This window comes from Chlorella variabilis (genome assembly GCF_000147415.1).
Source record: "Chlorella variabilis unplaced genomic scaffold CHLNCscaffold_1, whole genome shotgun sequence".
Taxonomy (NCBI): domain Eukaryota; kingdom Viridiplantae; phylum Chlorophyta; class Trebouxiophyceae; order Chlorellales; family Chlorellaceae; genus Chlorella; species Chlorella variabilis.
In genome coordinates, this window is record NW_005435087.1 from 932,068 (window position 1) to 955,419 (window position 23,352).

The following is a 23,352-nucleotide window of genomic DNA, read 5'->3' on the forward strand; positions in this document are numbered from 1 at the left end:
CCACGGCTTGCTGCCGCCGCCGTCGCAGGGGTGCTGCCTGCGGCGGCGGCGGCACGGCGTTTGGGTCCACGGCTTGCTGCCGCTGCCGCCGCCGCAGGGGTGCTGCCTGCGGCGGCGGCGGTAGCGCACGTGGCAACCCCCCGCGCTTCCTTGCCTCCCATCCACCGGACCCCGTCCTGCGCTTCACTTTGTTTCGGGAGGGGCTGCTCACTGCTCATTGCTCATTGCTCATCGCACACTGCTCAACGCTCATTGCCCTATATCCCACCCAGCCGCAGGACTCTACTGCCGCCCGCGCCCCGCCCCATCTGGCCGCTTGCGCGCCCCATCCCCCCTCGATGGGGCCCGCCCACACCGGGGCCTCCCCCCTCCCGCCCACTGCTTTCTCAACGGCCCCGAGCCGGGGCTGCCCTCATTGCATACATAGTGCGCCTTTCCCTGCTTTTCTAGTGACCTAGCGTTCCGCACTGCCGTTTGGCCAGCCCATGCTCCCGTACCGTTGCGTTTCTCCCCAATGCGCCATGCCACTTTGCCAGTCATACACACGTTTCGATGCGTGCCCTGTCAGCTGCTTGCGTTGCATGTCGCCTTGCTCCACCCCTGTTTTATTGCTTTCTCTGCTTTCGCCCGGTTCCCGTCCCGTTTCGGCGGGGAGTCTATGTTGCAAGCTAGTTCTTGCTTTACCAGACTTTAAGCCCACACAAGCACAAGCAGGGTGCTTGCCTTGCATGCACGACAGACCGGCAGCTGGCATGCGCACACAGCTGCCTGCCAGTCGCTCACAGGGGTGGTGCCTTGCGTGCCTCGACGATCTGCAGCTGCGCGTGACGAGGGGTGGCAGGACATGGCGCGCAGGGCCGTGGGCACAGTGCCGTAGTGGGACGAGCGGCAGGCACGTCACGTTGCATGGTGCAAGGCGGTAGGGTGCGCGACGGCGGCTCAGAAGGCGGCCCAGAGGCCCTCCGCCCCCGCCGACGCGCTCACCTGCATGGCGCAGGCCCACAAAGCCACCAGGCAGGCTGCCAGGAGCGGCGTTTCTCGCATCGCGATGGGCTGAAGCGCGTTCCGGTGACACCCCGACCCGGGCTGGTTTGTGGGGGCACACAGCGGCGGAGGTGCTAATCATGCGAGAGCGCGAGACCCCCCTTCGTGTGTGCCGGATACTGTGTCTCCCGCTGCCGTGTACTGCAAGGTTCACTGGTGAACGCCGGCTGGCGCTGCGCCTGCGCCCAGAGACACCCAGCACCGGTCGGAGCGTCCTCCTGGGCGCCGAGAAGCGGGCCGCCGGTGCCGGCAGAAAGCCCTACTGGCGGTGCCGCTGCCGACCGACGCCAGCGCGCAGCCGATACTGATGTGGGCCTCCAGAGAGGCCTGGTGCCAGCAGATGGTTGCCCTGCATCATGCAGCTCAGCGGCGGGCCGACGAAAGCAGGCGATGTACATGCGAGTGGAGCGTTCCCCTGCTGGGAGTACTGTCCGGCGGCGCCCGTCCGCCGAGCTCCCCGGCGGGGCCTCCTTTGTATGCATGGCGCAACTTACAGGTTGCCATGTGAACACATGTGTTGGATCAACTGCTGAGAGCATTCTACTGCACCAAATCCTGCCGTGCCGGCATGCAAACGAAAAATACCCGCCGCAAGAGCGGCATGCAGAGCAGAATCAGCAAGCACCCCCTAGGCTCTCCCGGCCTACCTTGCGGGATCCACTCGTGTCTCGGGGGGGTCAAGGTTGCCTGGAGCCAGTATTCATAAAATGCTTTGCGCCCTTCCATATGAATATGATTTATGAATTCACACCCTTACCGCCGCCCACCGCCAGCCGCCCGCCTGCTGGCGCACCGACAGCTTCGCTCGGGCAGCGGATGCACCTGTCAGGGTGCAGTGATGAATGAATTGGGTTGGCATGAGCGCGGTACTTGCATTGGCTGGAGATCGTGCCCAGTTGGTTGTGTCAACAAGTCAAAATCGCCGGGGCCGCCGCCGTTACCATCTCATATTGTACTTCATACCGTGTTAAGGAGCGCGCAGCAGCAGTGGCAGTGTGCTAGGCAGTAAGGGTCGCCGAGGCCCAAGGCGGCAACCATGCAGGCGCCGGCACCTGAGCGCAAGCCGCGCACCTTGGGCACGCTGGTGCTGGGAGTGGCCGGCCTGGCCGCCCTGCTCCTATTGGCGGTGGCCCACAGCTCGGCTGGCAGCGTTGGCTACCTCTCCTCGCCCTCCCAGCTCGTGTCCACCCTCACCGCAGCCTCCCTTACGGGAATGGACGAGAATAACTGCGTCGTGAGTGGCGCCGCGGGTGCTAGGCGCCAGGGCGGCCTGCGCCGCGCCAGCGGCGGCGGTTGCCGGCAGCACCCGCCGCCGCCGTGTTCCGAGTTTCTGAGGCAGAAAGCATTACGCTTGTGGCACAGGTCCGGGTCCTGCAGGACGGGCAGCAGAATGGTCGGCCGGCTGCCACCACCGCAAAGCGCTGTGCAACTGGGAGTAGGTGAGCAACGTCGAGTGCACACCTGAACTCACCCGAATCCACGCACTCACCCCCCGGCCTTCCTTTGCGGCCTCCCACGGAGCGCGCCGCGCGACTGCTGGGCATGCTGGCGGCGGCATGCTGGCGGCCCACGTTTCATCTCGCCATCGCGCGAAGGATCGCGATCACTGACTCCTTCGCACGCGTGCGATGGCTATAGGCCCGCGCACTCAATTCGAGTTGCCCACTCCCCCCCGATTGCCTCGCTGCCTCTCAAATTCGGCTTGATCTGCTGCCGAGCAAACACCCTTGAGCTATAGATTGGTGGGGTGCGCCGGAGAGTGGGCGCGCAACCATGAGTGGGAACGACAGGACACCAGTGCGGCCACACGCAGCCTTCACGCTGTCCGAGGAGGAGGAGCAGGAGCTGCACACGCATGAGGAGCAAATGGCGTTGAGCCCGGGCTCCAACGCGAGCCACCGCCCGCAGGCGAGGGCGTCGGCGGCAGGCAGTAGTGGGAGGCGAGGTGGGGAAGCCGGTGTGGTTATTCCGACTTGTCTTTGCCACCTGCAGGCTGTGTTCAACCTGGACCTTGAATACTCCGACGACGATGCTCTGCTGGACTGGGAGCAGTATGCGGGTGCAGCCCTTGCTTGCCCGATTGGCCTTTGGGGCTCACGCAGCGGCAGCGGCAGGAAGAGGCGCATCCCCCGTAACGCACTGAACCTGCGCCCTCCCCTGGCCGTAGGCATGAACCGCGTGCGCTGCTGCGGGATGGACTGCTCGCGCTCACCCTTTGCCCGCTGCCTGCAGCCGCCGCAGTGGTGGTGAGTGCGCTGCCGCCAGCACCGCCTGTTCATGCGGGCAGCAGCCGGCTGTGTGCTGCGGGAGCGGGCAGCCCTGGTGATGATTGCTGGCACATCGGGTCGGAATCCAACCTGTCCGCCTGTGTGTCTGCCGCCCCTGCCGCCGTCGCGTGGCAGGTACACCTACACCAAGAAGCAGCGGCGGTGCATGGTGGGCACGATGGTGGGGCTGGGCGTCCTGCTGGCCACGCTGGTGGCGCTGGTGGCACTGGCGGCGGTGCGCGGCGGGCGCGGGCCCAGCGACAGCGCCTGGCACACGGGGGACCCCATTGCCGACTCCCTGGCCTCGGCGGAGGAGCTGGAGCTGTGCAGCTGGGCGGGGTTCAGGCTACCGAGGACCGTGGTACCGCGGCAGTACAACCTCACCCTGGAGGTGGCCATGGAGGGGGACTACGGGGTGCAGGGGTCGGTGGGCATCGATGTGGACACGCTGCAGGTGAGCGGTGTGTGTGTGTGTGTGTGTTGTGTGTTTGCGTGGGTGGGTGGGTGTGCTGTGGGTGGTTGGCGCGGGATGGATGCTGGCGGCGTTCGTGGCGATGGCGGTGTGTGGCGGTAGCAAGGGGCGGGCGAAGCGTTCGTGCGTGCGTGCTGTAGCCACTGGGAGCAGCAGAGGCGCCTGCAAGCTGCCTGCTTGCTGGCTACACAGCCGCGCCTTCTGCCGTGGGTCTTGTGCAGGCCACACGGTGCGTGGTGCTGCATGCAGCGGACATGGAAGTGGTGGAGGTGCGGCTGGGAGGGCCCGAGGGCACCATAGGTGAGCCTGCCAAGCCGCCCCCTGGCGGCGCAGCATGCTTTTGAACAGGCCCGAGCGCCCTTGGCCTGCCAGCCGCCGCCTGCCTGTGCAGCAGACTGCTGAGCTGGAAAGCCTCGGCATCCTCAGCCACCCCGCACCCCCTCGTGCACCAACGCATTCTGTGGCGCCGCTGCTGTGCCGCTGCTGAGCTTGCCGTGCTGAGCGTGCTGTGCTGCAGGGCGCATGAAGGCCAGCAAGGCGCAGCAGCAGGTGATCCTGGGCTTTGATGAAGACCTGCCGCAGCCGGCGGCGGCCCTCTTCATCACTTTCAAGTACAACTTGAAGGAAGGGCTCAGCGGGTTCTACAGGCAAGCTTGTACCAAAGCATATGCTGGGCTCAGACGGCTGCACATAGGGCCTGCTCGGGGCGACACCCGGGCCCGCCCTGCTGCATAGCTGACGCCATTCCGCCTACATGCCCGCCAGCACTTCCTGCCGCTTGCCAACTCCCACCTGTCCCGCTCGTTCCGTCATGCAGGAGCATTTACAAGCTGGCTGACGGAGAGGCTCGCAGCCTGGCCACCACGCAGTTTGAGGCCAACTCCGCGCGGCTCGCCTTCCCCTGCTTTGACGAGCCGGCCTTCAAGGTGTGCCCCTGCCAAGCGTGCGTCTGTTGTATGCAGGACCAGGCGGCACCTGACGGCACCTGGCTGCCCGGCGCCGGCGGCTCGCACCTTTGGCCCACCCTGTTTTCTTCTCCGATTTGATGCGCAGGCTGTGTTTAACACAGAGATCATCGCGCCTGCCCACCTGCAAGTGCTGTACAACACCCCGCCGCGGGCCGTCCACACTGTGGGTCGGGCCTTCCGCATGCAGCCTGCCGTCGCCTTCTGCTGCTGCTGCTCGGCCCATGCTCTGTGTCCATTCCAGTGGGGCCGCGCAGGAGACTGCTCGACTGCGTGCCCCTGCCCCTGCCTGCCTGCGCCGCAGCACGAGCACAATGTGGAGGAGGGCACCCGCACCTGGCACTTCCTGCCCACACCCGCCATGAGCACCTACCTGGGTAGGGCCTCGCTGCCTGCCTGCCCATCCACCTGCCTGCTCACCCGACCTCCCCCAACACTAGCTCCGTCTGCCTTGCAGCATTGGTGCTAGAGTGCTGAGCTGCGCGCCTGCCAGCTGTGCATTTCTTTCTTTCTTTCCTCCCTCCCTCCTTCAGTCTGCTTCATCATCGGCGAGTTCACCAGCACCAGCCGTGTGGTGGAGGCGGGCGCCAGCGGTACCGTCAACGTCAGCGTGTGGGGCACGCCAGACAGGTGCGGGTGCCGTGCCGGCCTCACGGCTACTCGGCAGCTTCTGACCCCGCATTGCACACCCAGCAGCGCTGCCCAGCCTTTGCCAGCCTTTGTGAGCTCCCAGCAGCCGCCAGGTCTGGGGCCTGGTGATGCCTACCCGCTGTCCCTTGTGTGCTGTGTGCTGTGTGGCGTGCAGGGTGAACAACCTGCAGTATGCTGCGGATGCCGCCGCCGCCATCCTTCCCGCCTACGAAGCCGCCCTGGGCGTGCGCTTCCCGCTTCCCAAGCTCGACCTCGTGGTGAGGCTGGGTGGTGGGAGCTGGGCGGGCCAGCTGGCCAGGCTGGCCGCCCGTTAGCCTTGCCGCTGCCCCGCCTGTTGCACCGACTGAACATGCGCTGGCTGTGACGCGCATCTGCCTGGGGCTGTTCTCTCCTGCAGGCCATCCCTGACTTCTCGGCTGGAGCCATGGAGAACTGGGGTGAGCAGCAGGCCGTCAGGCACTGCACCACTGCATTGCCTGGCATGTCCCGTCTCTTGGTCTTCGTCTCTGCACTCTGGGGTCCACCCTTGCCTCCCTCCCCTCCTCCCCTCCTGTGCCCGAACCCCCCCAGGCGTGATCACGTACCGCGAGACGGCGCTGCTAGCCAGCAACACCAGCAGCATCCTGGACCTGCGCTACATCGGGCTCGTGGTGGCGCATGAGATGGCGCACCAGTGGTTCGGCAACCTGGTCACCATGGTGCTGCGCAGCTGGGGCGCAGCTGGAAGCTGGGGCGCAGGCTGGCACCACGGCGCCTGGCGCGGCGGCTCGAGGGCCGGTGTCCCACACGCCTGCCCACCCTGTTGCTGCCCCACCCACTCGCTCACGCGCACACGGCCTGCCCCTGCTGCCCGGCGCCTGCAGGACTTCTGGGGCGAGCTGTGGCTCAACGAGGGCTTTGCCTCCTACTTTGAATACATCGGCGCCACCGCGGGTGAGGGCAGGACACCCCCGGAGGGGAGGGCACGGCTCCCGCAGCGCACCCTCCCGCGCTGCTCTTCCTGCACCCTCTGGGCCCTCCTCGCCCAGCAATCGCCGCACCGCACGCACGCTGCCCCTCCCTCCTTGCAGCCCACCCCGACAGCGGCTACTTTGCCACCTTCTACTCCGACAACCAGCCCCGGGCCCTGTACTTCGACTCCAAGCGCAGCAGCCACCCGCTGAGCGTGGAGGCGGAGACGATGAACAGCACCAACACGATTGAGTCGGTGTTTGATGCGGTGATGTACCAGAAAGGTGGGCCCAGGTCCTGCCAGGCACGCCCTGCACAGCTGCAGTTCGGGAAACCGATCAAGGGGGTCCTGTCTGCTGCCGCGCCCGCCCCGCTCCCACCCTCGCATCCATCCCTGCCACCGCCGCCACCACAGCATGCATGCGCCATGAGGGGGCCGCGGCGCACGTGTGCACGCCTGTGCCTGTGGCACTCACCAGGCCTCGGGCCCTTGTCTCCATGCAGGCGCCAGCGTGCTGCGCATGCTGCGTGCCTGGGCGATGCGCGGCAGCAAGGAGATGCCTCTGCCCATGTATGAGACCACCCCAGGGGCCACCTACGACCAGGCGCGTGCTGGCTGCACGGCAGCAGACGCGGCCACCCGGCAGCGGCCGCGGCCACCCGGCAGCGATTCTCAGCAACTCGTTGCTTCACATGCTTTGCTCCCCCAGCTTTCCAGGCTGTGGTGTAATGTACGGCGCCATGCAATGCTCATGCCTGCAGGACCGCTTCCTGGCAGGTCTCAAGCACTACCTGGAGCAGCACGCCTACAACAACACCCGTGCCCCCGACCTGTGGGCAGCCCTCGCTGGTAAGCCAGCCCAGCCCCCTGCTGCCGCTGCCGCACCTTAGCCATGTGTGCTCTGCATCTTCGTTCCGCCACAACATCCTTGCCCGAAGACGATCTTTCTGTGGCCTCTGACCACAGTCAGTTCACCTGGTATTAACCACGCCCCTCTGCCTGCAGGCTCTCTGGGCTTTGATGTGTCCGCCGCCATGCAGCAGTGGACCTACCAGCAAGGCTACCCCGTCGTGACTGTGAGCGTGGACGACCGCCGCCGGGTGTGGCTGCATCAGGCGCCGTTTGGCCTGCAGGGCGTGTCGGCCTGCGACTCCACTGCCGCCTGGTGGATCCCCATCAGGTGGGTTGGGTTGGGGGCCTGCAGCTTGATGGCGAAGAACGAACCGGCATGGCGCGCCAGCCCTGCGTGCTCTCTTCCACCATGCTTCAGCCCGCTGGCAAGCTGCCTGCCCTGCCCGCTGCTGCAGCTACGTTACCAGCGACAAGCCGCAGCAGCTGCGCTGGACGGAGCTCAAGGGCTGCCAGAGCAGCAAGCCGCTGCTGACGCTCAAGTGAGTGGTGGAGCTCCTGGCTGCTGCAGCCCGCAGCGCTGTCGTACCCTGGACCCTGCGCCCATAGTCGTCTGTCTGTGTTCTATGGTGTTCTCTCCGGCTGTCGACCCTCTGCATCGCGATTTGTTGCGTTTGTTGCTGCCTGCAGGAAGGGCAGCAATGCCTGGGTGAAGCTGAACGGGCAGCAGTATGGGTACTACAGAGTGGACTACCCCACGCCCATGTGGACGGCACTGGCAGAAGCCGCCAAGTGAGCGCTGTGTGCTGCTGCCCTGCGGTTGCCAACCCCATGCCCGGGTGGTGCCAATCCCGCTGCCAGCTAGCGGCTAGCCCCCCCCAGCTGGCGTGCCTTTTTGTTTCCACGCTGCAGGGCAAAGGCCGGCAGCGGCGACGCCATGCTGCTGTCAGGCACCGACCTGGCAGGCCTGATAGAGGACAGCTACTCACTAGCAGAGGCAGGCGGGGGCCTCATCACTCCCTTCCTCAACCTCCTCACGTAGGCAGCCGCCTGGCTAGGCGGATAGGAGCATTGCTTGCGGCTGCTGCCATGCTTTTGTGTACAGCCCTGCTTCACTGCCGCCTGTTTTTTTGGCAGGCCAGAACCCTGCTGAGCTTGCGCGCGTGTCCCGGCGCTGCCGTGCGTTGCCCTGGGTGCAGGGCGCTGGAGGCGCAGCCGCCCCAGGACTACGAGCCCTGGGCGGCTGCCCTGCCTTACATCTACCAGCTGGAGCGCCTGCTGCCCTGCTACACAGGTTTGCCCCCCGCTGGCCAGCTTGCGTTAGCCACCGGCCTGCTCATTTGCGATTGCCGCCATCAGATGGTCCCCACTTCCTGCTCCACTGGAATGCTCCCTCCCTGCCCTGGCGCAGACTGGCAGGCGTGGGTGCGTGACGGCCTGCTGCACAACTACCTGCGCCAGCAGGTGTGTGGCAGGCCTCTGGTTCGAAATCCTTCCGTTGTCTTGCCACGGCACCGCAATGCTTGTCCCAATGCCGAGGGGCAGGGCAGGACGGTCAGCAACGCAGCATCGCCGGGCGTGCTGCCGACTTGCTGCGCTTGGCTGGCGCCGCTGTGCCCGCAGGTTGGAGGGGCAGGCGGCAGCCAGAACGCCAGCTCCCCGAACCAGATGCTCTTTCGCTTCGCCGCAACAGAGACCAGCGTGCCCGCTGAGCAGCAGACGATAGGCTACCGCCTGCTGAGGTGGGGCCTGCCGGGGACAGAATGCAGCTGTGGCTGCCGCATGCCACACATATCTCGTGTGTTCCCGTTTCCAGCCTGTGCGTGCCCAGCAGCTGTCGCATGTTGTCATGCAGGCCTGCCATCCTGAGGGCTGCGGGCCTGTTTGCAGATACAGGCATCAAGGTGCGCCGGCTTCACAGCCCTGGGCTGCGCTCCCTGCCTGTCCAGCCACCTGCCGCTCCCGTGCCCCACATCCCATGCTCCTCCCCTTCCCCACCCTGCAGGCCGCGGCAGCCAACCTCTTCACGCAGCTGGAGGGCGCGGAGGGCGCTCCGCCGGAGGAGGCGCCGCCAAACACGCTGGACGCCGACATCCGGGATGCGGTGTACCAGAGCGCGGCGCGCACCGACATCTACGAGGTGTACCAGCGGGTGAGGTGGCATGAGGTGGCGTGAGGTGGCATGAGGTGGCGTGAGGTGGCATGGCGGGGGACGGGCGCCGATTTGGGGAGGCTGGCAGCAGGCTGCGCGCTTGAAGCACGCGCCTTGGGCAGGCCTTTCGGCGTGGCTCGCCTCTCCTGTGGAGGATGTGGGGTGTGGGCAGGCGCCTTTGCCAGCACTTGAAGCCTCGCAGCCAAGGCGCCCGGCGCTGCCTCATGGCATGCTCTAATGTGCCAACCACGCCAAGCATGTGCTGCTAGCTCAAACCTCCCCAATGTCCCGCCCTGCAGCTGCAAGACATGTACAAGCTGGCCACGGAGGCGGATGAGAAGGAGCGCACGCTCATGGCCCTGGGCTACGCGCCCGGCGGCAGCCGCGTGCAAGCCACCCTCCAGTTTGCCCTGTCGGAGGATGTGCGGGCCCAGGTGCGGCGCCGCCGCCAGCAGCACGCGCGGCGGCACGGCGGGCGGGGATGCCAGCCAGCCGGCGATTCAACGCGCGCGTTTGGCGACGGGACAGCGTGGTGCGCTGCGTGGTGGCTATTCAATGCCGCTGCCCCCGCCGTGTCCCGCTGCCCGCGCAGGATGCGCGCCTGGTGATAGTGAATGTGGCGCGCAACGGCGGGCACAGCGCGCTGGGCCTCACCTGGTCCTGGCTGGGCTCCAACTACAAGCAGCTGCTGGCCAAGCTGGGAGGTGGGCAGTGGGTGTGGGTGCCTGTGTGGCGATGGGTGTCAGTCAGTGGGGTGGTGGTGAGGCGGTGCGCCATGTGCGATGCGCCATGTGGGATGCAGAGCTCTTCCCTTCACCCACCCTTTGCCCCTCCCTGTGCACCGGCGTGCATGCAGACGATGAGGAGGCGCTGCGGCGGGTGGCCCAGGTGGCGGAGGGCGTGGCCTCGCTGTTTTCCAGCACCGAGCGGCAGCAGGATGTGGATGCCTTCTTTGGGAGGTTCAAGGTCAGCAGGGCATGCCGTATCCCTCGGTTTGCACTCTTCGACGGCGTTTGAGTGTGGCTCAAGTGTCGCCGTGAGGCCCTTGCAGCAGCTGGGATGCACATGGCACCCACCCAGCTTCCTGACGTTGCTGCCTACCATCCCATGTATGCGTGCAGGACAAGCAGCTGGACCCTGGGTATGCGGCACGCACCAAGGAGAGCATCGCCGCCAATGCGCTGTGGCTGGAGAAGCACGGCGACGAGGCGTGCGCCTGGGTGGCGGCGCGGCGGCAAGGCGGCGGAAGATAGCGGCAGCCATGGCAGCAGCGTGCACGTGCTTGCACTGTGAGGATGTAATTGTCTGCGAAATTGCTGCTGGAGGTTAAGGACAGCCACGGCTTCCCCGCCGCCACTCTGGCGTGACGGCGCATTGCATGTGGACCCCCCCGCCTCACGGTCTCCATCCACACTGCAGCCTGCGGCGGTTCTCGAGCTGCCAGGGCAGCAAGCATGGAGAATGTGCTCCTGCACACGGTGCAGCTGGAGGACCAGCCCATGGCAAGAGCATGCCGCGCGCCCTGAGCATGGTTGTGATGTTTGGTCGCTGCACTGCTGACTGAAAGGCTCGTGCGGGTGTGCATTGGCCTGCAGGACGTGGACATCCACCCCACGCAGCGGCTGCTGGCCTCCGGCGTGATAGACGGCCACTTTGTGCTGCACGACTTCAGCGATGGCGCAGTGGAGCAGCGGCACAAAGTGAAGGTGCAGCCTTGGCGGCGCTGCCGCTTTGCCGCCACCCGCTGGCAGCAGCCTTTGACCACCTGCTGCGCTGCATGCATCCAGCCAGCGCTTCCATGCTGCGCCGCGCGCCCGCTCTGTCCCTGGCGCAGGCGCACGCCACCAGCTGCCGCGCGGTGCGGTTCTCAGGTGGCGGCGAGCTGCTCTACTCTGGATCCACCGACTGCTCCATCCTGGCGGCCGACGTGGCCAGCGGCAAGGCGCAGGCACGCAAGAAGGAGGCCCACGACTCAGCCATCAATCGCCTGGCCACCATCAGCGCCAGCGGGCTGGCCTCGGGTGGGTGGCGGCACCTACACATATTATCGCAGGCCCTGCTGCTGCGGGCAATGCCGTGGCGGCCGGCAGCTGTGCATGCCCTGCCCCGCTGCTCTTCATCCCACCCCGTCGTGGCAGTGCCCTGCATCCCTCCCTCCCAATGGATGCCTGCCTGTATTGCAGGGGATGACGACGGGGTGATCAAGATGTGGGACTCTCGCCAGTCGGAGGCCACCTGCACGCTGGAGGCGCACTTGGGTAAGCTTCCTTCTGCCGCCGTGCCTGCGTTCTGGTGTCCGTCCTCCTGGTCTTGGTAGCTGCCGACACATGACACATGCACGCAACCCTCCCCACACACCCCACACAGACTATGTTGCCGACCTGTGTGTGTACGCCGAGAAGCACTTCCTGCTGTCGGCGGCGGGGGACGGCACGCTGGCAGTGATCGACCTGCGCAAGAACAAGGTGGGCCGGGCAGCCTGAGGTGCACCACACACCCTGCGGTGGCAGCAGGGCCTTGCTGTAGGGGCAGGCTGGCAGCACGCTCAGGCGCTTCTTGCTGGCAGCGCCTGCTGGCCGGCGTCTGGCTCACACGGCTGCCCCTTGTTTCCGCAAGCGCAGATCATCGCTCAGTCTGAGGGTGATGCCGACGACGAGCTGCTGTCTGTGGCGGTGGTGAAGGGCGGCAAGAAGGTGGTGGTGGGCAGCACCAGCGGCGTGCTCAACATCTGGAGCTGGGGCTACTGGAACGACTGCTCAGACCGCTTCCCGGGTGGGTGGGTGGGTGGCAGGGGGGCTGGGGTGGAGGCCCGCAGCCGTGGCACCTTGAGCGCCTCCCTCCCTCCCCTTGCTCCGCCTCTCTGCTCTCCTGCCTGTGTCTGCTGACATGTCAGCACACCCCACGTGTGCTGGACCTGCAGGCCACCCCGAGTCGGTCACGTCCATCCTGCGGTACGATGATGACAGCGTGGTGACGGGCAGCAGCGACGGCCTCATCCGCGTGCTGTCCATCCAGCCCAACAAGATGCTGGGGGTACTGGGGGAGCACTCGGGTGCGCCGCGCGTCGCGTGCTGCGTGCGGCATGCGCGGCACGACCCGCCTGGCATGTGCACCGCAGGGCCTGCCGGCACCTGCCGGCCGCTTCGGCTGCGCGACACGTGCCGTGAATGCTTGCCGCCTCTGTTGCCGCCGCCCTGCTGCAGACTATCCCATTGAGCGGCTGTCTGTGTCGCCAGACAGAACCGTGCTGGCCAGCGCTTCCCACGACAACAGCGTGAAGCTGTGGGATCTTACACAGCTGGCGGAGGGTGATGAGGATGATGAGGATGCTGGAGAGGAGGAGGCAGAGGAGGAGGAGGAGGCGGCGAGCGAAGAGAAGGCCGAGGGCAAGGCTGGCGGAGACGAGCAGAGCGACGGCCTGCAGGCAGCGGCGGCAGGTAGTGGGCCGGCTGGCCAGCAGCACACGGCTGCGCCTGCGGCGGCGGCAGCGCCTGCAGGAGCTGGCAGCAGTGATAGTGACGACAGCGACAGTGACGGCGGGCGGCGGGGTGCGAGGCAGCACAAGCGGAAGAAGGGGCAGCATAAGATCCAGAGCAAGAAGCAGGCAAAGGGCGGCAACTTTTTCTCCGATCTTTTGTGACACACTGCCTCGCTGCCCTGACCCGCTGCCCTGACCTGACTCACATTGTGACGCGACCAACGCATCACAAATTACTGTCCGACCGTTTACAAATTCGGCAAACAAAAAAAGAAATCCCAACCGTCAAAAAGTCGCATCAAGGATCAAGTTTTTGCCCACAGGCACAAAAGAAACACCTCAAAACTGTTCCGGGCGGTGCCCACCGTGCGGCCCTCCGAGCCGCGTGCGCCTCATGGCAGCGCATAGCCCAGCAGGAAGAGGACGAAGAAGGCGGCCAGGCTGCCGAAGATGAGCAAGCTCTTCTGCTCTCCCGTCATGGCGTTGGTGCCCAGCCCGTAGCCCTGGTTCTCCGCAAAGCCCGCCACCTGCGAGGGCGCGGTCGCACCAGAACGTTGTGGCACAGCAGCAATGCGCACGGCAGCAAGGCACAGCCGCGGCGACGACGGCACCCATTGAAGGCACGGCAAGCAGCCCCGGCAAGCTGCCAGGGCGCACCTGCAGCTGCTTGGAGACAAACAGGGACTTGGCGGCGCCGCAAGTCGGGCACTGCCAGTCGTCTGGCAGTTGCTGCAGGCGGGGCCACGCGCAGGGCGCTGGCAATGTTCAACAAACGCACCGGCGGGGCCCGGCACAGGCTGGCCCGGGTGGCGCTGGCAGAGGAGCACGGCGCCAATGCCAGACAGGTGTTGCGGCCGCTTGCCCGGCCCTCCACAACCCGCCACGGTGTGCCGCCGCCGCCGCCCGCACCTGGAACTGCGTGCCGGCGACACGGGGTACTCGGGGTCTCCCTTGGCGGGCTTGTACTCGTAGCCGCAGTTCTTGCAGCTGGCCTCGCCCGTACCCACCACCATGAACTTCTCGGCCGCCCGCAGCCGCTCCGCCTCCGCCCGCTTGCGGGACGCCTCGGACTCGGGGTTGTCCAGCTCAGCGCCCGCCTCTGCTGCCAGGGGCTTGTCCGCCTCCGCCTCCGCCCGCACGCGCGCCAGCTGCGCCCGGCGCAGCGTGCGAGACGGCGCCTGCAAGGAAGGAGGGGTGGCGAGCGGGCGGGCGGCGGCGTCGGCGGCAGCGGGCAGCAAACGTCACCAACAGCCACACACTTGCCGTCGGCGGCCACCCAGCAGCTGCGATTGTGCCATGTGGGAGCCTGGTGGCGCCTGTGTGCTGCCGGCGCTGCTATTTTCTGCACATGGAGGGGACCGGCGCAGCAGCGAGCGACGCAAGGCGGGCGCCCACCCCATCGAACTCACCCTGCATCGGAATGCGGCAGAGCTGCGGGTGGCGCTGCGCGCCAGCGACTGCTGCGGGGTTGCGACTGCACAGGCCTGCATTGCGCTGGTTGGCTGCAGCTGTGTGGATCAAATTGGAGAGCGGTTATGCTGAGCGAACGGCGCCTTGGGGCTGCTGAAGGGTGGTTGGAAGGCCCGCCGCCAACGCGCCGCCGCCACATGGGCGAAACACTGGGCGCACCCCTGATTCCTGCGCATCGATCAGCCGTGTAGGAAGGCACATCCATAAACAGAAGGGCCATTCTGTTACATGCCCTGTCCTGCTAGTCCACCTCAGTCTGCCCCTCTCCCCGCGGCCCCGCTCCATCCGCCGCCCCATCCTCCAGCAGCGACTCGAGCACCACCGCCGCCGCCCGCTTGTGCAGCACTGCATTGTACTCGCTGCACTCTGTGTGCTGCACGCAGGCGGGGCAGCCGCTGCGCCCCGAGCAGCCGCACTCCCGCACCAGGCTGAGCGCGGCACGCAGCAGCTCCGGGAACAGCGGCGCAGCCTGCAGGGCGGCAGGCGGTCGCCAGTGTCGGAAGGATGGCCCACTTCTTGAAGGCATTGCTCGCAGCACATGCCGAGCTGTCTGCATGGCATCGCCCAGCGAAGCACAGCGCCCCACCCACCGCGGCAGCCAGGCCGATGCCGCCGGGGTGCTTGTCAAAGATGAGGATGCGCTCCGGCTTGTAGCGGGTGTCATAGGGGTTGTCGCACTCTGCCCAGAGGAGCAGGCGGGTGGGGCACGCAGCGTTAAGGGGTTGGGGCGCTGCTGAGCGGCAACATGAGCAGAGCATTGCATGAGCAGAGCATGCATGGCATGATGCCTGCTGGGCTCCCGGCCTGGCTTCCCGCCCTGGGCCCACCTGTGCCGACATCGTTTGGGTTGCACATGAGGTAGAGGGGCAGCACATTGAGCAGCGCGTGGCAGGCGGCATGCACGCCGTCGCGGAAGGGAAGGCCTGCGAGGCGGCATGGCACGACTGGTTGGTTTGGGTCGGCCGGCGTAGGTCACCAGGGGCTGCTACTGGCAGCACCGTCCAGGCCACAGCCCATGGGCAGAAGTGGGCAGCGGGCTGGGAGCTGCTGGCGGCGAGTCGCACCGGTGTCCTTGAGGCGCCGCCGCGTGGCTTGCGGCAGGCAGCAGTAGGCGGCCTCAGTCTCGAACTGGACCTGCAGCAGGATTGGTTGTAGGTGCAGCTTACTGTTACTCTTTGGTTGCATAATCGCCTGATGTATGGTGTGATAAAACCTCATTTTGGTACTGAGAGCAGTGATCTCACGTCTGGCAGGAAGAGATCCACGGTGTCAAACACTGCGGGGCGGGGGGGGTGGGGAGAAGGGGGGGCAGCTCGCTGCCTGGCGAGCGGCAAACAGCATGGGGTGGGGCTCCAGGGCAGCACCATGCATGCAGCGAGGCGCCAGCACAAGAGTGACAGCACGAAAGCCGCCAGCCCCTGGCCTCTCACCCTGCCCTGTGCCTCGCCAGATGCGGCGGAAGCCCAGCCACCGCACCGTCACCACCGCCTGGCTGCACGCCGCGGCCGGGGCGCGGCCCTGCGCCTGGCCTGCCGAGCTGTGCCGCGGGCCTTGCCCCGCCGCATTCCCGGCAGCAGCGGGAGGAAATGCTGGGCGCCCGCCCCTCACATGCACGTCTGTGAAGTCAATGCACCTGCAGGTGAAGGCCGCAGCGGTGCCCCGTGGTCGGGCGCTGCCAATCCTGACTGCACACGCGCCAAGGCAAGCGCCCTGCCACGTGCCAGCTGCCGCGCTGCCAACCCCACACCACCCACACCACCCCGCCCCTCACTTGGTGTAGTACTTGACATCAGCGGGGCGCACCACCGCCACGCGTGCATCCAGGTCCAGCTTCTTGCACAGGTAGGTGCGGCCCTGCACGGAAACAGGTGTTGCGGCGGCCGTGTACGGCACACCCGGACACACGTTTTCAAAACAGCATGCCAGTGGTACTGCCGGTGGTACCGCACCGTACCTGGTACATGTACACCGCGCCGTCGTACACCTGGAAGAAGGCCTTGCTCTCCTCAATCTCCTCCAGCAGCTGGCCCCCCAGCGACTCGTCCACAATGGCGTACCGCTCAGGGTCGATGGCACGCAGGCTGCAGTACCGCCCAGGGCGGGGAGCGGGAACGGGAATGAGGGGCATGCACATGCAAGCTGGCGTGCAAGCAGGGCCAGGGGAGCGAGGGCAGGTGGAGGGCTGGCTGCGTGGCGGTGGCGCGCGGCTGATGCAAAGGCGCCGTGCCTTGCAGCTGGTGCCGGGCCTGGTGCCCTCTGTCCGCCTGCTGTCCGCTGTCCTCCACTGCCTCCCCACCTGATCTTGGAGGCCGGACTGGCCACTGCCCCGACATAGTGCAGCACGCGGGGCGAGGGCGCCAGCGGGTGCCGCCCCAGCAGCGCCGCAGACTGCAGCGCCGCAGCAATGGCGGGGAGGCCTGCGACAGATAGAGAGGAGGCCAGGCGAGTAAACACGCTTTGCGTCTGCCTTGTGCTGCGCTGACTCGAGGCAGCAATGCGCACTTGCCGCATGTTTGAGATCTGAGCTGCCAGCGCTCGAGGGTCCCACAACACCCAGGCTTGGGCTCTCAGGGTGCTAAATTCCACCTCCACTCCACCCAAGCTCCACCCACCCACCTGCCCCAAAGTAGTGCTGGTCATCCTCCAGCAGCAGCGGCGCCTCGGCGGCGGCGCACGCCAGGTGCGCCTCTGCACGCAGGGGTGTGTGCAGCACGCCGCACGACTCAGCAGCGGCTGCTGAACACCCCCACCCCACCATCGCCACCAGAAGGGGCGCCACATGAACCTCAGCAAACGCGGCGCCGGCAGCTGGCGGTGGCGGCAGCAGCTGAGCGGTCCTGCGCCCTACCCAGGACCGACGGGTTGCGAGCGTCCACCAGCGCCCGCTCCACCGGCCGCCCAAACAGCTGGGCCGGGTGGCGCATGAAGTACTGCAGCCGGTACAGCAGGAACCAGCCACACCATGAGCTTAAGGCGTGAGCAGAAGCAAGCAAACGAGGAGGTAGCCCAGCTAGGCTAGCAGCCGCCGCCTGCCGGCGACAGGAGCTCGGCCCGTGAATGCGCCCCCAGCCACCCTCCCGGGCCTCGTCCTGCGCCCACCCGCACCCGCACCCGCACCCCCACCCCCACCTCCACCCACCTGGTCCAGCGGCCCATCCCAGCCCAAGTAGATGCCCAGGCAGGCCTGCTCCCGCCGCCCCGCGCGCCCCGCCTGCTGCCACAGGGAGGCGACGCTGCCGGGGAAGCCCAGGTGCAGGGTGCAATCCAGGGACCCCACATCCACGCCCAGCTCCAGTGCGTTGGTGGCAGCCACCGCGCGCAGGCTGCCCCGGAACAGCGCCCGCTCGATCTCGCGCCGCTCCGCGGGGCTGCGGAGGGGATGTTTAGGTTTAAGAATGGAGCGCAGCGCAGCGGCGGCAGTGGCACAGGCGGCGCTGAGCACCGCCACGGCAGGCGGGCAGCCACACCCATCCCGGCGGGCTGCTGTGGCCCGCCCTGCAGGGCCAGCGACCTGCGACTGGCGACGCATGCCCGCAGGCGCACCTGTACCCTGCGCGGTACACGGCGATGCTGTCTGCCAGGTGCGGGGCGGTACACTTGAGCGTCTCCCGCACATACGCCGTCACCAGCTCGCACAGCTTCCTGCAGGGCCCGAAGAAGTTGAGCTGTCAGTGCAAGGTGTCCAGGATGGCCTGCCTGCTTCCAGGCCGCTCTGTGCGCGCCATGCGGTGGATCTCCAGCCTCCTAGTGTGTCACTATGGGCCCCACCTGGACTTGCAAAACGCGATAGTCCTCAGCCCGTGCTGCACGCACTCCGCAAGCAGCAGCGACAGCTCCACAATCGGGCTGCTGCGCCGCTCCTCCTCCTCCTCCTCCTCCCCAGCAGCGGCAGGAGCGGCAGCTGGAGCAGCACTGGCGCCGCCTGCGCTCTCCGCCCTGCCAGGAGCCCTGCTGGCAGCGGCAGCAGCCTGAGCCGCCAGCGCAGCTGCCTTCCAGTCTTTGCTGTCGGGCAGCCGTGCACGGTACTCGTCGTCGCCGCTGCTGGCAGGCATGCCGCTGGCGGCGTCCCGGCCCCGTGCCCTGCCGCCAGCGTTCCCCGTGCCCCTGCCCCTGCCTGCTGCAGATGCCGCAGCTAGCTGCTCCACAGCAGCCTTGGCGCTCACCGGCTGCCGCCTGATCAGCGGGCGAGAGGGCCCGGCAGGCGTGGCTGTGTGCTGGCGTGGCCGGGTGTGGCTGCCACCTACTGCCGCCAGCGCAGCCTTTGCCTCGGCCACCTCCCTCCTAAGCTCAGCGCTGAGCGCGGCTGGGGGCGGTGGTGGGGCCCGCTGCTGCCGCTGCTGCTGCTCGCATCCCGCCGCCACCGGCTGCTGCGCCGGGGATGGGGGCTGCAGGCCGGCGTGCTGCTGCCGCTCTGGCAGCCCTCCTTCTGGCTGCCACCCACCAACCGCGGCCTCCAGCAGCTGCCGCCGCTGCTGCAGCTTGGCTGCCGACAGCCGCTGCGCGTCTGAGGGCTCTGGCCCCTCCTGGCCGCCCACCTCCAGCACTCCTGCGAGCAGGACAGCAGCAGTAGGCGAGGCTCTTGTCCCTGCCGGGTGTGAAAGGTCCAAAGGATGGACCTGCAATGAATGCAAGCTCAGCCTGCAGGCAGGCAGCCACCCACCGCTGCCCCGCTGCTGGCTGGCCTCCTGCCGGCGCTGCCGCTGGTCGGCCTGCCACTCCCGCCGGCCGCGTGCGCGAGCCTCAGTCTGCGATGGCCCTCCTGGAGCCCCCACCTGCGGCCGCCGCAAAGAGCAGGCCAGACAGATACGGATGGCAGGCAATGAGCAAGCATGCTGGCAGGCGGGGACAAGGCAGCCATGGCTGGCTGCCCGCCAAACATGGCTTCCAAGCCGGGGCCGAGCCTGCGTGCTTGCCTGGCGCAGCGGCGGGTTCCACATCACAAAGGTGCGGGGGCCGTGGGGGCTGCCATCCTCTGCCACCACTGCAAGCATGGAGGCCGCAGCAGCGGCACCATGGCGAGTGTGGGGACAAGGGTCGGGTGGCGGCTGAAGGCACGGAGCGGTGCCTTCCAGAGGGCGGCGGCGAGCCTCACCGTGCACATCCAGCACCCCCAGCAGCTCCAGGGCGTGCTCCCTGGGGTTGGCCAGCGTGGCGGTGGTCACGGCAAATGTGGGCTGCAGAGCGGGCAGCAGTGGGGGTCCGGGGGGAAGTCGCCAGCGGGGGTGGCGAGTGCGCATCGGCCAGCACCTCCCATCCAGCATGCATCATATCACGGCGACTTGGCTTGCATAGCGCTACCTGCACCACAGGTTGGCAGCGGGGAGCTGCTCCACACTCCACCACCACCACCACCACCACCATCACCCACCCGGCTGTGATATACGCGGTCGCACAGGCGGCGCAGGCGGCGCAGCACCAGCGCGGCGTGGCACCCGAACACGCCCTTGTAGGCGTGCCCCTCATCCACCACCACATACTTGAGATTGCCGAGCAGCCGGCTGCAGCACACGGGGTGGGGGAAGGGGCCACCCTAGGCGTGCCTATGAAGGTGGAGAGGCGGGAGGCAAGCTGGGGCAAAGAGGCAGGCAGCGGGGCCAACAGAATCCGCCCGCCAGAGCCGCTCACCCAAACTGCTGGTGCACCGGCAGCACCGACATGTGAAGCATGTCTGGGTTGGTGATCAGCAGCTGGGCCCTGTCGCGTATTGTGCCGCTGCAGGCAGGGCGCACAAGCAGGCAAGGCTGGATATGCTCAGCAGACCTCCATCAGGCATGAGGCATACATGCCAGCCTGGCCAGCTGGCTGCTCTACAAACCCAACTGAAACCAGCCACCCACGCACTGGCCCACATCAAACCACAATCCAGCGCATCACGCCAGCCCTGGAGCAGCCGTGAACATGCCCCAGCCCTGGCTCACCGCTCCGCCATGGGGGTGTCCCCATCATACACCTCCACGTGCGGTACCGCCTGCTCGCCCCCCGACCCAAAGGCCGCGGCGCACGCCTCCCGCAGCGCCCGCAGCTGGTCCTGCGCCAGCGCCTTGGTGGGGAACATGAGCAGGGCGCACGCGCCGCGGTCCTGCAGGGGCGGGCAGGACCGTGTGCAGTGCAGGCAGGCAGGCGGGCAGGGAAATGGTCGACAGATGAGGTGAGGCATGGGAGGGGATGGAGGGATCAGGTCTGGACGGTATCCAGGAGCATGCGAGCAAGGGAGGCGGAGCCAGGCACCACTCCCACCTGCGCCAGCGCCTGCAGGATGGGGATGGTGTAGCACAGCGACTTGCCGGAGGCTGTGCTGGTGGCAACCACGGTGTGCCGGCCCTGCAGGCGCAGCCAGGGCAGTGTGTGCAGTCAGACAGGGAGGGCTTGGCAGTGTGCAGGGGGCGGGGCGCCTCTCCTCCCTGCATCTGGCGCGAGGGATGGGCGCTCGCCTGCAGCAGGGAGTCCACCGTCGCCGCCTGGTGCGTGAAAATGCGCCCGACGCCGCGGAGCTGCAGGGCGGCCGCCACCGCCGGCGCCAGCGGCGTCGCCGGGGTCGCGTGCTGCGCCTGCCGCGCCGCCATCTGCTCCTCGTGCACCGCCTGGCCCTGGTACCAGGGCAGCGCCTTCAAGTGCTCCAGAAACCGGGCTGGGCCCAACTGCAGCGAGAGGAGGGGCAGGAGGCGGCACCGGCGGACACGTCTAGCTCCAGCGGTGACGCGCCCCTGCAGCAGCTTGTGTGCACACCGCGATGGCATTGTTTCTGCTCATGCAAATTCACATTAGGCTGACCTGGGTGGCGTCGGTGCAGGGAACGTGCTGCTTCAGGAGCTGAGGAGGCTTCGCTACTGCCCCTCGAACGCATGCTGCACTGGCAGCTTCCCCGGCGGCTCCCCCCACAGCTCCTGCTGCCGGCGGCCTGTGGCTGCTGCGCCGCGCAGCTGCCAGGGCATCCACCCCGCTCGCCTCCTGCTCCGCAGCCGCGGCAGCCGCCCGTGCCGGGGCAGACAGCTGCTCGCCGGCTGCCGCCAGCTGCTCGGCTGTCACAGCAGCGGGGTCAAAGGAAGGGTGCCAGTGCGGGCCGGCCGGCCGCTGCTCCCTGGCACTGGCAGCCTTGGCAGCACGTGCGCCGCGCCGAGGCTGCCGTCGCATCAATCCGCTGGACTGCTGCGGCTGCTGCAGCTGCGGCTGCTGCGGCTGCTGCTGTCCCTCATTCCAGGAAGGCCCCACCTGCTGCTGCTGCACCAGCAGCAGCGTCCGCACCACGGCCCTGCGGAAGCACCACCGCTGCCGCACCAGCTGGTTGATGCGGAACGCAGGGCGCCTGGCTGTGCCGGGCTGCTGCCCCGCCGACGCGTCGGCACCGCTGCCAGCACCCCGCGCGCCAGCTGCAGCCATGCTTTCCTCATCGCTGCCGCCGCTGAGCTCTGCCATCTCCTCAACCCCCTCCTCACCAACCGCAGCTGCCTGTGCGTCAGGTGGGCTGTTGCCTGTGCCGCTGCCACCCGCACGCGAGCCGGCTGCCTGGCGGCGCAGCTGCTGCAGGAAGGGCGCAGGGATGGGACGGGTGAGGAGCCCCCTGCAGGCATGAACGCGCGACAGAGGATGATTGGCTAGCTTGATTTTGAGGCCCTGAGATCAGTAGCAGGGTATAGGGCCATGAGAAGAACAGGGGAGGTCAGCTGGCCGGTCAGGGCAGAGGCACACCTTCCGGGGTCTGCCATGTCAACCACGAGAGTGTCGTCAGATGCAGCAGCAGCAGCAGGAGCAGCAGCGCCGCTGCCAGATGCCGCCGCGCATGCTGCTGCCGCCGCCGCGCCCCCCGCAAGCACCGTGCCGGCGCCGTCTGTGCGCAGGTGCATGGGGTTGGGCAGCGGCTGCTGCTCGCCGTCTGCTGCCGCCTCTGCAGCCGCAGCAGCCGCCACCGCAGCTCGTGCCTTTTGCGGGGACGACACCGCCATGCGCCAGGTGTCGCGGTAGGAGCGGGGCACCACCCTGCGGGGTTGCAGGGATACGCAGGCACAGCCGCGGGATAAGAACAGGTGGTGCCCTGCCCACGGGTCTCACAGAATGCGATGTCACTGAACAGCTTACTCGCATGCCTGGCTGCGCTGGCGCGGGGCAGCAGTGGCCCTGCCAGTGAGCAGTGGCCCCAACCGCCCCCACCTGACGTGCTGCTGCATGGCAACCAGCTCGGGGCACACCGTCGCCACGAGGCGGCAGTCGGCCAGGGTGAGCGGCTGGCGCAGGTGCATGCCGGCCGCCGACTGCCGCAGGTGGCCCCAGGTGGCCTGCGGTCGGGCCGGATAGTGCCAGCGTGATTGAGAATGCAAAAAACAGGCGGGAGCTTGGCAGGCAGGCAGGTGTGGAGGTGCGCAAGGGGCAAGGCACGCAGCCGCAGCCGCCTCCCCACACCCTAAAAAATAACGACGTGCAGCGCACCTGGATGTGTTGCTGGGTGAGGAAGGCATGCACCTGAGCCAGCACCACAAATGCCGCCTCGAGGTGCTGCGCCAGAGGGGGCAGCGGCAGCGCCGCCGCCGCTGCATCCAGCTCGGCATCTGACACCGCCAGCAGCCCGCTCCCTGCTGCTAAGGCCGGGGACGCAGCAGAGCTGCCGCGGCCTGCTGCTGCTGCTGCTGGAGGCTCAGCCGCGGACGCCGGCTGCTTGCGCTTGCTGCCTGCGCCACGCATGGCGGTGCGAAGCCTAGGGGCTGTGTGGGCTACGGCAGCAGCAGCCGAGGCAGTTGGTGCGGGCCCAACACCGCTGTCACTGCTGGCTGCTTGCCGTTCCTGCCCCGGCACCGCAAGCAGTGCCGCCCCCGGCAGGTTGGCTCTTTGGTTTGTGGAGGGGTGCTGCGTGCCGGCTGCCGGCGCCGCCACTGCTCCCGGATCGCACACCGCCAACGGCGCCGTTCCATGCTGCAGCTGCTGGGTTGCAGGCGGTTCGGGTACCTGGATGCTGCCGGCTGCATTGCCACCGTACCGCTCTGCTGCCAGGCTGAGCAGGGACCGAGCCCGCTTGGCTGCTGGCTGCGCACCCTGCTGCACTGGTGCGCCAGCAGCGCTGGCT

At 67.5% G+C, this 23,352-nt stretch overlaps 3 protein-coding genes across 3 annotated transcripts; 1 reads left to right on the forward strand and 2 right to left on the reverse strand.

The window, feature by feature from the left end:
• Positions 1 to 2,080: 2,080 nt before the first annotated feature.
• On the forward strand, positions 2,081 to 10,662 carry CHLNCDRAFT_56489 (hypothetical protein; the record flags this gene model as incomplete). The annotated part of the gene is made up of 30 exons (XM_005851683.1): positions 2,081 to 2,278; positions 3,037 to 3,103; positions 3,212 to 3,290; positions 3,447 to 3,765; positions 4,005 to 4,083; positions 4,301 to 4,430; positions 4,601 to 4,709; positions 4,837 to 4,914; positions 5,053 to 5,125; positions 5,282 to 5,378; positions 5,554 to 5,656; positions 5,797 to 5,836; positions 5,970 to 6,097; positions 6,263 to 6,332; positions 6,470 to 6,634; positions 6,855 to 6,959; positions 7,069 to 7,200; positions 7,357 to 7,531; positions 7,659 to 7,742; positions 7,891 to 7,992; positions 8,113 to 8,238; positions 8,400 to 8,494; positions 8,612 to 8,664; positions 8,824 to 8,942; positions 9,056 to 9,104; positions 9,206 to 9,352; positions 9,652 to 9,786; positions 9,945 to 10,056; positions 10,209 to 10,318; positions 10,474 to 10,662. 30 exons carry the CDS (start codon positions 2,081 to 2,083, stop codon positions 10,603 to 10,605), a joined length of 3,411 nt encoding a protein of 1,136 aa, XP_005851745.1. The 3' UTR covers positions 10,606 to 10,662.
• Positions 10,663 to 13,222: 2,560 nt separating this feature from the next.
• CHLNCDRAFT_18606 (hypothetical protein) lies at positions 13,223 to 13,864 on the reverse strand (the record flags this gene model as incomplete). Its single annotated transcript, XM_005852025.1, has 3 exons — positions 13,223 to 13,357; positions 13,488 to 13,585; positions 13,747 to 13,864. Coding segments are annotated over 3 exons (351 nt in total), but the record flags the coding sequence as incomplete, so codon positions are not given.
• Positions 13,865 to 14,541: 677 nt separating this feature from the next.
• CHLNCDRAFT_133118 (hypothetical protein) lies at positions 14,542 to 22,973 on the reverse strand (the record flags this gene model as incomplete). The annotated part of the gene is made up of 26 exons (XM_005852026.1): positions 14,542 to 14,769; positions 14,891 to 14,979; positions 15,128 to 15,223; positions 15,365 to 15,434; positions 15,545 to 15,576; positions 15,731 to 15,792; positions 16,072 to 16,154; positions 16,255 to 16,381; positions 16,597 to 16,717; positions 16,917 to 16,988; positions 17,149 to 17,230; positions 17,440 to 17,668; positions 17,844 to 17,942; positions 18,069 to 18,846; positions 18,961 to 19,072; positions 19,178 to 19,281; positions 19,393 to 19,474; positions 19,669 to 19,798; positions 19,926 to 20,012; positions 20,219 to 20,379; positions 20,538 to 20,621; positions 20,750 to 20,938; positions 21,180 to 21,858; positions 21,987 to 22,274; positions 22,446 to 22,570; positions 22,722 to 22,973. The coding sequence occupies 26 exons, from the start codon at positions 22,971 to 22,973 to the stop codon at positions 14,542 to 14,544; spliced, it is 4,461 nt and encodes a 1,486-aa protein (XP_005852088.1).
• Positions 22,974 to 23,352: the final 379 nt, after the last annotated feature.